At 39.2% G+C, this 15,433-nt stretch overlaps 1 protein-coding gene across 4 annotated transcripts in view; it reads right to left on the minus strand.

Annotated features, from left to right (window-relative positions):
• MLLT3 (MLLT3 super elongation complex subunit) overlaps window positions 1-15,433 on the minus strand; it is a 116,445-nt gene that overhangs the window by 18,914 nt on the left and 82,098 nt on the right. For all 4 annotated transcript variants that reach the window (XM_029962935.1, XM_029962934.1, XM_029962933.1 and 1 more), the window contains one exon: window positions 14,520-15,128. In XM_029962935.1, coding sequence (XP_029818795.1) covers window positions 14,520-15,128 — 609 coding nt within the window. The remainder of the gene's footprint in view (window positions 1-14,519; window positions 15,129-15,433) is intronic.

Consider the following 15,433-nt stretch of genomic DNA (forward strand, 5'->3'; position numbering starts at 1 on the left):
CTAGTTTACTTGAATTGAAAAAGGGGAAAAGACCTGGTCTCATTCACATGAAAATACCAATGAAATTGCTCTGCATTAGAATTTTCTCTCAATATTAACTAACTGAGTCAACATCACGGGAAGGAATGGATATAAATACATATAAAATTGTAGAATATTTGAGAATTCAAACCACAGAAAGTCCCAATGAAACACATATGATCATCCATACACTTTTAAAAAGGTTCCTAATGACTTTTTAAACAATTTACATTATTCCCTTAAAAAGCTCTGTCTGAAAATTTATTCCAAGAAATACAGATCAGCATAAATATGAAAATTGTTAAGCATCAGAAATGAAACCTACATTTTTTGACTTAGAAATCAGGGTGAGAGTGCAACCAGAGGAAATAGTTGCTTTCAACATAAGAATGAATGTTATTTGTAGGAAAAACTTATAGAAAGAACTACAAATATGCCTTCCATATATGAATATGGATTAGTGCCGACAGCACTAGTTAAGAAAGGCTGTCTTTTTTCACTTAGGCAATGTTTTTTGACAGTTTTACAGGCTCTTATCCCAAGGACTTAGGTATTTATGGCCTTACTCACAGGTTCCTAATCACCGAACAGATTTATTTTTTTTTTATGGGTTGAAATTAGCTAAACGGTGTCCTTCGACAAGAAAAGCTTTAAGATAGTGCCAGCAAAAAGCTTCTCTCATATGGCCTTTTTCTGTTTTACCAGTTTTCTCTTCCTACAGGCAGCCTAATGAGAATTTGGGCCCAAACTGGTCATTAGTGCAATGACCCGATATGATTTATTGCATTCTTAGACAGTCTATTTCATTTTAGTGTTCTCACACCGATGCACAGGAGACAGTGGCTTCTTTATTAGGCCTGATTGAGGGATTCTGTGCTTTGAAACAGTTCAGCAAGAAAAGGAACTTTTCTTTGGCTCAAGTTTTCCCTGAAAAGGTACCGTTTTCACCAGCTCTAAATCACTTGGCTTCTGTAATTTCCAAAGTCTTGTCCGTTTTTACAAGTAGTGCAACAACTCTCTCTTGAGCTGCAAACAAGTTTCAGGCAAACTCATCTGTTTATGATACAGGATATAACAGAGCTGTTTCTGTATTATGTCATGGTTGCCCCGATTTGTACAACTTCTTGGGGCTGTCCTGTGCAGGGCCAGGAGCTGGACTTCGATGATCCTTGCGGATCCAGCTCTGGATGTTCTATGATTCTATGACTCTAAAAATAATGCCCATCATTTAAAGCTCCTTAATAATTCTTACATTAAGAAATAGAAGACATCTGTATGTGGGTGACAATGGTTTTTCTTGCCTTCCCCTGAACTGTTCTTAAGGGAACCTTACATATTGCTTCTTGAAATAAACTTTTAAGTGACATAGCAATATCTCATTTCATATCAGCCTGTTTACTTATTTCCTATTTTTAATGCAGAATAGTCTAAAGATTTATGTTTCCATTGCTATAGAATCGCAGAATTAGCCAGGTTGGAAAGGACCTCTGAGATCATCAAGTCCAACCCTCGATCCAACACCGCCATGGTTACTAGACCATGGCACTAAGTGCCACATCCAGTCTCATCTTAAAAACCTCCAGGGACGGAGAATCCACCACTTCCCTGAGCAGCCCATTCCAAGGCCTGATTACCCTTTCTATAAAGAATTTCTTCCTAACATGAAAAGTCTATATACTTGAAACTGCTTATAGCTGAGCACTACTTCCACTTCCACTTTGTCCAAAGTTAGAATTTCAGGGAGGAGGAACATGTTCCCCAAGACAAGCCTTCTTCTCTAACAGGACTCCTACACTTACAACTTTTACTGACATTTAAGTGCCTAGTCACTGACCACTGCCTCAGCTTTTAGTAATCAACCCATCTGCTGCTCACACAAGAGGTTCCCTCTGAACATCAGGAAACACTTTTTCATTGTGAGGATGACCAAGCATGGGCACAGGCTGCCCAGGGCAGTTTTGGCATCTCCCTCCTTAAGAGACATTAAAAAAACATCTAGACAGAGGCCTGGGCAACCCTTTAAGTGGCTCTGCTTGAACAGGGCAGCTAGACTAGATGACCATAAGAGGTCCCTTCCAACCTCAACCAGTCTGTGATTCTTTAAATTTGACACACATTCTTCATTTAACAAATAGTACCCAGAATAGACTCTAAATTAAACTTTGCAACAGTTTTATTTGAACAACTGCACTGGATGAAGCAAGATTTCCATTTCCTTAGAGACTGTCCTACTGAAACATGTACCTATTTTTGAAAGAAAATAATTTTCCTTCTATATTTATGTACACAATTTTTCTTAGCTTTATAAATCAAAAATAGATTTGAGACAATGCTAACAAGAACTCAGAAATACTCAAGACTTAGAGAAGACTCATGTACAGAAGACTGAACTAACACGTGAATAAAAAAGTTCTTTTGCAGTACACTGCACAATACTTTTTCCTTCATTCATCATGGCTGGGCTTCGCGAACGAAGATTTGGGAAGGGCTCTACCCACGTTTGTTACAAGCGCGTTGGTGGCTAAAAAGGCCGATGCGAGACAGACAAGTCCGGCTGCAAAATGCACAGCAGAAAGTCTCCTTAGGTGGTATCGACAAGACACGATTCTTTCTGAGTTGTCTTTTCTCCTCAAGAGTGATCCTGTGTGTGTTCTCAAAGGAGACAGCAGCGTTATAGATACTGTGTCTCCAGGCCTCCCGATTGGAGGCCAGGGTAGACCAGTTAAGATGATCAATGTGGCCGAGGTTGAGGTGTTGTTTCAGGGAGTCTTTGTATCTTTTCCTGACACTGTACAATACAGTTGAAAGACAAAGCACTAGTGAAGGTTGTTAACCTGCAGGGATATTTTTGTTGAAGATACCTTACTGGTAAGAGTGGAAGACACATAGTAAAGTAGGCAAAAAAATACAGGAGAGAAGATTAAGGTTTCTCAAGTAGAACAGCTGAATACTAGAGTTTCCACAGATTTCAAACCTACAAGATGAGTAAACTAAGGATAAAATAAACTAAAAATGTGTATGGTCATGTGAGTATGAACATGCTCCTTAACAAACTGCAAGAGGCAAACTGATGGAAGTTTCCAACAGGTAATCCCAACCAAGAGGAAAGTAGACTGTTCTGAATACATAGGTAATGCTGGCAAAGACAGGCTCATATGAAGGCTTTTCAAAATTGGTACTAAAAACTGTTTTATCTAGACCACATTTCCTGAAATGTGTGAAAAGACATCAATATTTGCAAAGAATTGATTAAGTATGAGCAGCACCACATGGGGAATTTAACAGCTCTGTATTCTATTCAAAGTCAGAATTATATGGGAAAAAGATAGGGCTCACCGATGGAAGAGGAAGATATGCTCAATAAATTACTTGTTTGAAGAATATTGCTTATTTTGTAAGCTCCATTGCATGAAAGGTCTGTGATGACAGAATGGCAACTGTCCCTCTTCTAACCAAATTAGGGGGGTTTTTTAAGCCAAATTAGGCTGACAAGATATTGATTTCCCAAGAGTTTAATTTAACAATTTTTAAACTTTCCCTTTGAGAACTTTCACATATTCTTTATACAAAGCTCTCTTAAGCCAACAAAGGAGAGAAATGTGTTTTAGAAAGAAAGTCTAACCCTCAATTTTAATACTAGATACAAACCAGAAAATTCAGTCTAGGTATTAAAGCCAAGGTGACAGTTGCATTCAACTAATCTACATCTTCTGCTCTAATGGGATTAACAGAAGATAGGTGGTAGTTTTTCTGTCCAGGTCCAAAAGCTGCTGCATTGGAAGGCAATCCTTCCTGATTCCCTTCTCTTGCCCTGTTTTTACTACTGTGCCCTACTTTACATATCAGCACTGAGAAGGGCACATGTTGATGCACTCACAGTTAGTTCCAGAAATTGAACAGTTTGCAGTCACTTTTGGGGCAGCAGGAAGCTGGCTCCTAAATTCTCCCAGATGTGAGGTTCTGATGTTAGAAATTCACACACTCCTATTAATGAAGAAGTAGCTGGAGAACCGTTTACAAGTAAAATTTCTTTATGAGTGTTATTCTGCACTGTGTCTCAGCAGGTACTCACGGACTTCGCAAATTCACCGTAGGTCCTCTCTATTCTTATGTATCTTAAACTCTGTAGAACACTCCTTACACTAAAACTTTACTATGAGGAAGCCTCGTCAAGGTCATACACACCAAGTAAATACAGACCTCAATATATGAAAAACAACAGCTTTTTTTCTGAATTCCTGCTGCAGAATCCCTATGCACTGTCTTTGTTATTGCAGACCACTGACTCCTGAACTTATGTCCCGGAAAATGAAAAAACTGTCCAAACTTTCACCATAAACTACAGAGAGATCTAGTACAGATCTTTGTTGGCCTTGTCAGTTTTATAGCAAGCCTCGCTGCATTTAGTTTTTCCTCAAACTTAACTCCTGGGATTTAAATGATTATGTGAAAATCTCAGCTTTCATTTATTGTACATTCTAGTTCCAGTGAAAAGCTGGACAGAGAAAAATACAAAAATATATGCTGTACCCTAAAAAATTCAAGTCTCTAAAACAAAACAAAGCCCCTCAAACTATTTTTCAAAATGTCATAACTTTTAGCCAATCTTGTGATACTGTAGACTGAACAATGATTTTTAGATGTTGTTTGACAACAATACACTCTACACACACTTTCCTCTATAGGTATTTCTGAGAGATCTGACAGTATGGTTCCTAAGCACTTGCTCTATGATAATATTATAATGTGTTTGTCTAGTAGTTTTCAAAAATTATCATGCATATTATATACAAACTATACAATGCTGATTCTCTGAGAAAAAAAACACCATACAACAGATTTCTATTGTCTTACCAGCATTTTCCCATTTACAACTGACACATCTGCATGCTGTAACTCCGCTTACACATGTACTTTTACAAAAAATATACTACAAAAAGTAATACTCATTTAAAGCCCCTTACCTCTCCCTTTCAAATTTAAAATGTTTTTGATAGTGTGATCTCAGCTTTACTTTGAGAGAGTTTTGCATCTGTTCCATAAGGTGTAATAAGATACTAACACAAGATAAAGACAAAGCAAATCTTTCAAAAAAAAAAAAATTGATACTTGTTGATATTTAAACTAAATTCCACTCAACTGTTATAATGTAATGTATTTGTAATATAGTCAATAAAGGTAACTGAAGTTATTAAAAACATAGGTTATAACTGTATTATTTCAAATACTGGCTAAATGAAGATCTCATGTAGTACAAGCCAGATCAATCTTGAGTTTTACAGTGTTCAAAGGATAAAAAAGGCTGCATATGGCACAAATAAATCAAGTTGAAACGTCTCATCTACAAACTGCTTCATTTAGCTAAAAGTGTAACATTTAACTTGCAATCTACTCCTAATGGTCCTCTCCCAAAGCAAATTTAGGTCACCAAGAGCACCAAGAATTGCTCCCTCTTTTGGCCTTGAACCTGCCTTTTCCTGCCTTGAACCTGAGCAACTTTGCAACTGATTTGTTGTTGTCCAGAATATCCAGACCATGACTCTTTGCTTGATATTCCTGCTCAGTTATGATATTTTACTCTGCTTGTGTAAGCACAATGCAATAAGCACCGTCTTGAAAGCATGTCTGTTTTCATGCACAGAATAAAGCTACAGTGTAGTAAGTACACTGCATTAAAGCAGCATGGACAATGCAAAAGTATTATTCATACAATGAAAGAAACTAAAATTGTCACAGACTGTATCTACTTCATTTTTTTGTAATGGTTTATACCATAATACTTTTGCAGCTGATAATTCAAATAACTAATCACAAACAGGTTACTAACACAAACTCCTCCCCCTATTTAGGTAATGCCTAAAATGGCCTCACATAGAGGAGCAAAATAATTTGATTTATTTCTGTCCTAATCAAAACTGCTCACCAACTATGATATTAAAGGGCATAAATTTTGCAATGGTGCTCTGATTGGGGTAATCAACGTTGAGGCACCAATCCAGTTACTAATGCCCTGGTCCTTGTCATCCCCAGATGCGTGAGTATTCTTTCCTCAAGGAGCTCAGGCACTGGTAGAGCTGGTTGTTAACCTCAGCCACAAAATACAGCTCTGCTGTGGCTGATGGGGCATATATTGTCAGTCACCTTAAAGTCTCCTTTAACGTTGCTCTGAGGTGATGATACAAGTTTTGTGGATATGTAAACAGATTCTATGAAGTGAAAATAGCTTCATTTATCCTTATCTTCCAACTCCAGTGTCTGAAACATTAATTCCTATAACACAGGACATAATTTTCCTCACATCTGCCAGATGGCTTGCAACACATTTAGTACGCAGCAAGCAATTCCTTCATGGAAGTTCAGAGACCTACAGCAAAAATAGGTAGCACATCTCAAGATAATTTAAAAAACCCTATGTACATTTCCTGAACTCAGGCTTACTGTGCTACACATGTGTGCAAGGACTGCCTTTTCATTGGGATAAAGAGAGCATTAATTACCAAAGTTCCTGGTCCCTTCACAGCCACACCGTGTTAAAACAGAGAAGTCTGATCACCAAAGCTATGTGCATTTACTTGTTTACAGCCCCAATGGGAATGAATGGCATAAGATGCTGCTGCTCAAAGAAGGGGACTAGAAACTCTACCAACATAACCAATGCCAGAGGAAGCACAAATTACATGTTTCAGCTGGGCAGATAAAGATTTCTGTTTTCAAGGGAAGATGCAAGCTGGCTTGGAGGCTTTTAATAGAAAAGGTTAGGTTTTCTAGGAATTAATACAAACACAGCTGAATGTTTTACTCAAAGCTTTTTGTTTGTTTGGGAGTTTTTTGTTTGTAGGAAAAAGCATGAAGAAATTAATTTTGCAACATCTTTTTCTAATAAAAACATAAGCTGTACTAAGGTATCAACTTAGCCAAGTAAGACAGCACTAATTAATAACAATATAGTTAGTTAAAACAATTCACACCAACACTCTAAATTAATAACAATTTTTCTGTTGCCAGTGTGGCAATGTATGACAATCTTCAGTGAACACTCAAAATATTATTAAAATTGGTTGCAGGCATGACACTTTCCTTAAACAACAATGCTGCCTGGCATGCCCTGATTTTTCAGTGACAGAGTGGATACTGTTGTTGTGAGGGAACAGGCAGTCATACAGAGGGCAAGAAAGAATACTGCTGGATTACATCTGTTTTCACTTGTTCCCTCTAACAAGCTTACATGCACATCCCAATATTAGAAGAACAGCAACACATAGGCACCATCACCCTCGCATTTGGGGCAGGCACAGGAGCATCCCTTGCCCATTCCAAAAGGGCCCCCCAACATCCCTTCGCAGTGCCACATCAAGTGCCAAGACCCAGCACAACCCCAGACCTCCACACCATGGACAGTTGAACAGCAGTGTCTCTCATCAGCAGGCAAGGGATTGTCATTCATTCTGCACAGGCATGATGTATGATACACTCATGGCAGCAGTGAGCTCAAGCACTTATCTTTGTCCTGCCTTGGTAAAATTTAAACTTCAGGGGATTACTGAGTCCTTCAAATGTAAAAATTATGCATACTTATGATGTGTCCTGTAGAATTCGTGTCAGTCATCACCATATTATAACCTTTTGAATGGGAAGTGTTATGAAAATTTGGAGTTTGGCAGCAAACCTTCAAAAGTACATGGGTAAACCATGCCATTTTTGCCCCCCAAATATAACTGTAAACTTACTGGTTCCACATAAAAAATAAACAAGCATAAGGGTCTTGGATAGATCTAACTATTGTAAAAGAGTTAAACTACTCCAGTTGATAACTGACAGCTGTTGGATTTTATTTTAATTATGTACAGCCATTCTTCTGGATCACAACATCATTTATAGAAGTAGATAAAGCATATTCAAGGTAATGAAATCTGTATCAAGAAGATCTCACCTGATTATGATTAACATAAAAAATATTTTGAGTACAATCCACCTTGGCCTCTTGAAACTGTCATGACTTTAGGGGACCAGGTATATATTCTTTTTTTGCCACAAAAGAAATAATACAATTAAAGTATTGGCACTGCATATACCCAGTTAAAATCCTTACTTTCTGCAGGATAGCAGGTGAATAGAATTTTCCAAGGCTGAAATATAGAAAATATGGCCCAAATCCAAATTTATCCAAATATTTGAGTAAATTCACATGAGTAGTCCCCACTGAAACAGATGTAGCCATCATTGCAAATAAACTAAAACACTGAAGCCTGTACTAATAGCTTAATAATGACTGATGTTATTCTCCTGTGGACAAAATGTGACATTGCCTGAAAAGGCACAAAACTGAAAAGGCACCCCTCAATACCCATGACTTTGCCTCAAGAATGCAAAAGGTCCTGATTCTAGTAAGATTACTTTTGCAACCTAGACATTTAACCATATCTACACAGTTTCTCTCTACTGTTTCGTTTCTAAATCCTTAATATATTTGTAAGCCAGTGATTTTCAAACATAGTGTGGTAACAAAAGTATCTCAGTTTAACATTCAAGCTTCCTGCCACAGAGGATCACTACCTGTCTATCTTGCTGCTTCCTCATCCAGCAGTGGTTCATCTCACCACATTCAGAGCAGCCTAATACCTGCCTCAGCTTTTGTGAGTGAAAGCTAAACATTTTTCCCTTCATAATAACATCAAATTAAAATAGCGGAAGTATAGTAGCTGAATGGTGCCACAATACATTAAATACAGTAGATGCTGCTGCCTGTACACTGAGAACATTTGTTAACACCTGAACAGTTATTTATGATTTGCCTGATCTCCTTTGTGCCTTTCTGCTGCAGCAACTTCATGAAGAGCCATGTACCATTTTTCCCTCCATACCCAGTCCAGCAAAGCCAATAATAACTAAATAAGAAGTATCAGAGAATCCCTTCTGCAATGGCTCCACAGCTCAAAAGCGGTAGCTCCAACACTGGAAAATGCCTCACCCAGATCCAAAATTCTGTTTCCCCATCTCACACACCAGTTTGCAGCTCACACAAATGTTACAACAATATCATATTTTATGGATCAGGCTGACAGAAAAATCAAGGTCAAGTCCTTTTTTGAATCACGTTGCTGCACTGTCCTACACAGGAAGCAAACAGCTGGAGTTTTCTTTAACTAAAACATCCAACAACTGAATTTTAAAGTAAAATCTTTGGAGTTTTGAAGTGGATGGCACTAATATGCCTATGTCTCAATAAAATCACAAATTTGCATGCTTTCACTCTGTACCTTAACTTTGCATGTGTAGCGGTTTGGATCTTGTTTTCCCCCAGAGGCTAAGGAAAGTGGTAGACCCCAAGGGGTGGAAACCCCTGGAAGTTTTGAAGTTCTGTCCAATGGGCGCTCCTGCAAAGATGTCAACATTCCACAAGCTCACCGGAAGAGAGGAGTTGTAGTTTGGTTGTTGTAGAGAGGTGGTCATGTTGTAGAGCCACGAGGAAGGGGCTCTGAGCCCCTTGGGCCCCCTGGGGCCTCCCAGCCCCTGGCTGGGGGGGAACTGCAAAGACCTGGAACAGTGCTAGGCTGGACTAAGTGTCTGTAGTATGCCGGGAGATGTTTTCTCCATGGGCGCAGAGCAGCAGCCAGCACTGGCCGGAGAAACCGTGGCAGAGAGCCAGGAGATAAGAACCTGAACTGAAGGAGCAGCAGAAACAACATGCAGCACCAGAGAAAGGACTCCTGGAAGGAGAGCCGGGAAAAAGAGAGCCAGCAGCCTGAGAGACAGAGTTCTGGGGGTAAGACTGTACCAGATCCCCTAAAACTCCCTTGAGACCCCTCTTGGAGAAGAGGGACATGGACTCCTATTTTGGAGAGCAGTTTTGGACATGCAGCACCGGAGAGAGAGAGGAGCTGAGAAGCTCAGAGTGTCCTGGAGCTGGACCGGGACGGCCAGATGGAATGCGGGGGGAGTTGACCTTGGCTCCCCCCCCTTGCACTGCTGCCACGGTGGCAGCCTGAGAGACAGGGCACAGAGGCCCTGCAAGGAGCTGAGTCTCCTGGAGATACCAGACCGTCACGAAGACCCCCCTGTGTCTTCGTGATATGACGTGGTGATACGACCTTGTCTGGGGTTACGAAGCCCACGGAAGACCCCTCGGTTGGAGGCGATGGGGCCGAGAGAGGTTGGATACCTCCCTCGTGAGTGCTGGCAGAAATCCAGCTATCAGCTGCTGCATGTGGAGAAGACAGACAGACTGCTGCCTCAGAAGATGCTGCTGCTTAAGGACTGGAAGGGATCTGTCCTTCTTTCCCTCCTGGACTTTTATTTGGAGGGGAGAAGAGATCTGATCCACTGTAAATACTATATGTCATGGTAGAGATAGTTTGTGATCATGTGTATAATGTGATATGGTATTTATTTGTACAGTCATTGTAATATATTCCCTTTCCCCCACTTTGTGTCTGGTGTGTTTTGTCTGGAAAAACCCATCTCACATTAGGTTGAGATGTGGGAGGGGGAATGGAGCTAGGGGATTGAATTTTGAGGCTATCTCAAACCATGACAGCATGCTTCATACCTAAGCCAGTAAAATAGTTTTTCAGCCTGTGTGATTTTTGAGTATACCTGTTGCTACCGAAGAGCTTTGCTAGCTCATAGACTCAAAAAAGACTCCACACTCTTTTGAACACCAAGTCTATCACTATTACTGAAGTACAACACACTGAAATCACAGATGTATTTCAAAAGTGATACTTAATAAAGCAGCATGAAGATAAATGGACACTTGTTTCACTGGCCAACAGCTCCAAGTCAACAGAAAATATAAGTTAAAATAAATACAACAGTGAACCACACTACAGCGTATGCCAAACAGACCACAGAAGAATGACCTTATGTGTTCTTAGTCATTGAGTCACACACAGAAAGGCTATTAAACCAGGGCAGAAAGTTTATCACTAAGCAAGGGTATGATTCCCTTCATTTCCATTGGATTTTACAAAGGCATTTGAAGCTCACAAAGGGACTGACTCCAGGACATCAGGGGACAGTGTCTGGCTTTCTGAAATGCCCTTGAGGCAACACCTCGCTAAACTATCAGGACTCTGAAAGGTGAATTTTAAGGGAGTGCTCAGAGGGTCGATTAACCATTGGCAGACACGCTCTACCACACAGAGTAATGCACCTCTCTCAGAGGATGCTAAACCTCTACTCCCTCCACTCTAAGACAAAGGCCAGTATTTCAAGTCTGAATGCCCAGAACTAGGTAGAGCATGATGCTAGTACTGAGAAGAGTTGAGTGCACTCTGCTTTTCTGTCTGAAATTCAAGCCCATTAATTGATATGATACATCCCACCCCAAATCACCGAACAGGGGTTATATCCAAGGAAACCGGGGGAGCAGCAGTATTGCCATCCTGTAGCACCCACCCAGAGAAACAGTACCTCTGTTTAATGATGCTTGTAAGATTCCTTTACCATGAGGACTTCTCAGAATGTCATCCTTATTTTAAAATCCCAAACCCAGCCTCTGCAATTGACATGGACTACCTCTAACTCCAAAAATTCTTCAGTGGGACCAGCAACAGTAAAGAAACTTGGTTTGCAGAAAGTCCTCAGCTCTACATTGCACCTTTTATTACAAATTTATCATGTTTGATATGCAAAGTTATGCATGTGAGTTAGTACCAATAAAGAGAACAGTCATCATATCAGGACATGTATATTTCAGAATGAGACCATCCCTTACTGAAGAAACTACAAAATTCTTAGCAAAATTATTCATAATTTCATTACAACAATCCATACAGTATTAGGTTTGCACTATGTCATAAAAATGCACTTGAGTCAAAGTTAATACTTTTGTAGTATCCTAACAATTTTCTTTTAGGTATTGATTTGTAACGTGATTTATTATATCTAATCCAAATTTGCTGAATTGGGTATTGAGGTTTTGCTTTTTTAAAGACATTTTAGGAATAAATCTGGATACTCTACTAAGGAATATACTCCCATATAATGATACATTCTTTGTTCGTCTGTGCTACGATAGCCACCACTGTAACTGCACCAGAGTAAGAAATAACATTTGACTGAATTTTACAGCATTATGCCAGGACATGTCACTGAAGAAGCATCTTCCCAGCTTTGGGCAACTATGTTGGTTAATATCATAAAGCTTAATAGACCTGAAATAACTGTTTCTGTATAGCAAAAGCACTATCACACTTTCACTTCCATTACTCTCTATGTAAAGTTGTAACTTTTCACCTTTTTTTTATTTAATATGAATATATTTACAGGATATACCATTTTTGGATCTAGCTGTAAAATTTACTTCTTTTCCTGAAATGTTGAGAAACTTACCAAGACATACAAAAAAGTTCAACCTATTTTTTCCAACACACAGAATTACCTCTATTACACTGCTTGGCTGTGTAACCTTTCCTTAGATTCCCTGATTAAAACTAGTACAGTGTAGAAGGAACAATTCTTTGTGAAATTCTGAAGACTCTCATTAACCAGGTTGCCCCGCTCTTTCTCCCACAGCACTAACAATCATGTGAATCCACAGGCACCTCAGGGAATTATTCCATGTTTTCTGGTTAGTTTTTCTTAAACTGAAGTATATTGTTGACTTTCTAAATAGTATCTCATCACTGACTGGAGCCATACTCAGCCTGATTTATTAAGGAGCGAAGTCCAAAAGTGGCAGACATCTTTTTCACTTGTTCAGATGGGGACCACACTGACCCTCCCATGTGTGTTCCATGACCCAGAATGTCAATGTTAAAACACACAAGAGCCCCGACCAGTAGGATTTGCTTCTCTTGGAGCAGAGTCCAGTAGTTTACACTGTCAGTAACAGTGGTTTGCAGACCTAGAAGACACTGAATCTGCTTTTGAGGTTTGGTATAGAATTAAGGAACATCCTTAGGTTCTACAGGTCAACTGCAGATGGATGAACAGCAGTGGAGTGGATTTGTGCCAGCCTGTGAAAAACACAGAGGTGTACCCACTACACCACTGGCAATGGGTGAGAGGTTGCAAGACACTAAAGAGGGAGACACGTATCAGCAATTAAAAAGGACTGGTTTTAAGTATCATCCATATCCATTACGTATCATCTGTAAGTTGCTACACAGGACACACCTCTATAGAGCCTGCATTTGTAAAATTCTAGTTACATTGCAGTTGCTCCTCTCAATTCTTCTGTCTTTGAAAAAAAAATGGAGAATTGCTGCTGTCAGTAACAGTATATGCACCACTACATGGCACCTATTTGAATAAACAGGAAATCCAAAAATCTATTCTAAATACTGAGGATAGGTAGCTAGTCTTAAGGATACTGACATAAATTAAAATAGAAGATTCAGCTTCTTTCAAGACATGAAAAAAATAATTCACACCAAGGGTAGCAAGACTGTACAGGTTTAAAGACAAACTGGTTTAAGTTCTAAGCCATAATGAGAATGCCACTCCAAACACAGAACATCACCAGTGTGATGCTGTAAAGCAGCGCCTGTCCTATTTCATACCTTCTAAATTTTACAGCCTTTGCATGCCCTAAGAGGCCAGTCATTAAAAGGTCACTTCAGAAGTAAATTACTTTCTCCCTCGGGAGTAGTTTCTATTTAGTAAAAACCTAATGCTGACAACTCCCCACAGCAGGGCATTTATTGTCTCTTCCAAAGAGGGCAAGCAGGGTTATGCATCTGATGACAGTAACAGAGGCACAAATCAGAAAACAAAAAAATGAGAGAATTGAACAGGCAAGGCAGGGAAGAATTCCTCTCTATCATGCACACTACCCCTAGCTATAAGCAAAGACAATGGCACCATACAAGGCTTCTATCACACCTCTCCTTCTCTACCCATGTCTCTATAAAAGATGCTTCTGAAAACTAAAGTTTACTAGGAGAATGATTAAAATCCTAATTACCAAAAGCAAATCATGCTTGAAAAAAATGAGCAGGCAGAGTACACAAATATTTTCAGAAAAGCAAATTGCCATAAAAAACAGTCTTTCTTCTTGGTAAGCCTGCTATTTTGGATAGATTCTCCTCATCAGAGTGATATCCTAGGAACTCCTCCTCCACAAAAGTGACATGGTTCACAGAACTGCCTCTTTTAGCAAAAAAATAACAAGTAACTCCAATATAACTGCAATCCTTTCCTGGATTTACTGAATTCTCTAACACCTCAAACCGAAGATTTAGAGTGTGAAATAAACCCTTTCCTTTTGTCTCAAAAGAAGCATGAAATGCAAAAGAGCCTCAAAAAAGCAGTATTGCTTATAGTCAGCTCCCATATGCTCATTCATCATAATGTTGACATTTATTAATTGACTTAAATAGGCAATACAATTCAACCAGAACGTGCATCAAGTTTGAACATCCCAATCAACTTCCTTCAGTATGGATAATCTACCATTAGACAGGAGAAAGGAACTGGAAAACACAAATATGACACACAATTCCAAAGACTAGGAACACTCAACATATGTTAAGCAAAACCAATCAATCACTTACTTCAGATTTGGAGGACGTGTTTTCCTCCACATCAGAATCACTGGGATCTACAATATCATCAAAAGGCGGCAGAGTAGGCGTCTTCCCTTCCAGTGCATCATTTTCAACTTTGACTCTCCCCACTTTGAGTTGAGATTTATCCTTTGCCTGTTTTTTGTCAGCTGAACAAGTAAGAATCAGTGGTGGGGCGCTAGAAAAACTTTTAAATAACGAATCCGAGCTGTTTTTTTTTCTTTTTTTTGCAGAAGGTTCATCAGAGTCCAGCACAGAGGGCTTTTTTGTAAGAGTCTTCTTTTCTTGCTGCTGCCCACAAGTTATGGCAAGGATTGGGGTGTTTTCAGATTTTGGCTCCTTGGACATGGGTTTGGGTTCCTTGAAGGCCATCTTAGGAACCATTTTTTCATCTTTTAGTGGTTTGTTTTCTTTGGGTTTCTTAGAGGATTCTTTGGAAGATTTGTTATGTTCCCTGGAAGGTTCTTTGAAGGCACTTTTATGTTCTTTTGAGTCTTTAGAAGATTTTTCTTTGTGCTCCTTTGTTAACTTGTGGGTCTTTGAAAAACTGTTACTACTGCTGCTGCTGCTATTTGTGTTTAGAATCCTAGTTGGGTCCTGCAAAAAGGAGAGGCAAAATTTTACTGAAGAATAAAAAAGAAAGAAACCTTAAAGGCTCAAAAAGCAGACACAATATGGACATAGGATTCCATACTGAATATGAATTCAAAACCTGGAACTGCAGATGGAAAACCAGAAATACCTACATAAGAATAGATACAACCCCCAACATTTTGGTCAAACAAACAAAGTGGTAAAACGTGAGCATTACCACTGCTTAACAATATCTGCAAGATAAGTTAGTTTTTATCTTATGCATTATACATGTTTTTTTAAGAAACCTCATAAGATGAACATAAAAG

The sequence above is a fragment of the Manacus vitellinus genome, unplaced genomic scaffold, assembly GCF_001715985.3.
Source record: "Manacus vitellinus isolate BGI_N305 unplaced genomic scaffold, ASM171598v3 scaffold_50_pilon, whole genome shotgun sequence".
Taxonomy (NCBI): domain Eukaryota; kingdom Metazoa; phylum Chordata; class Aves; order Passeriformes; family Pipridae; genus Manacus; species Manacus vitellinus.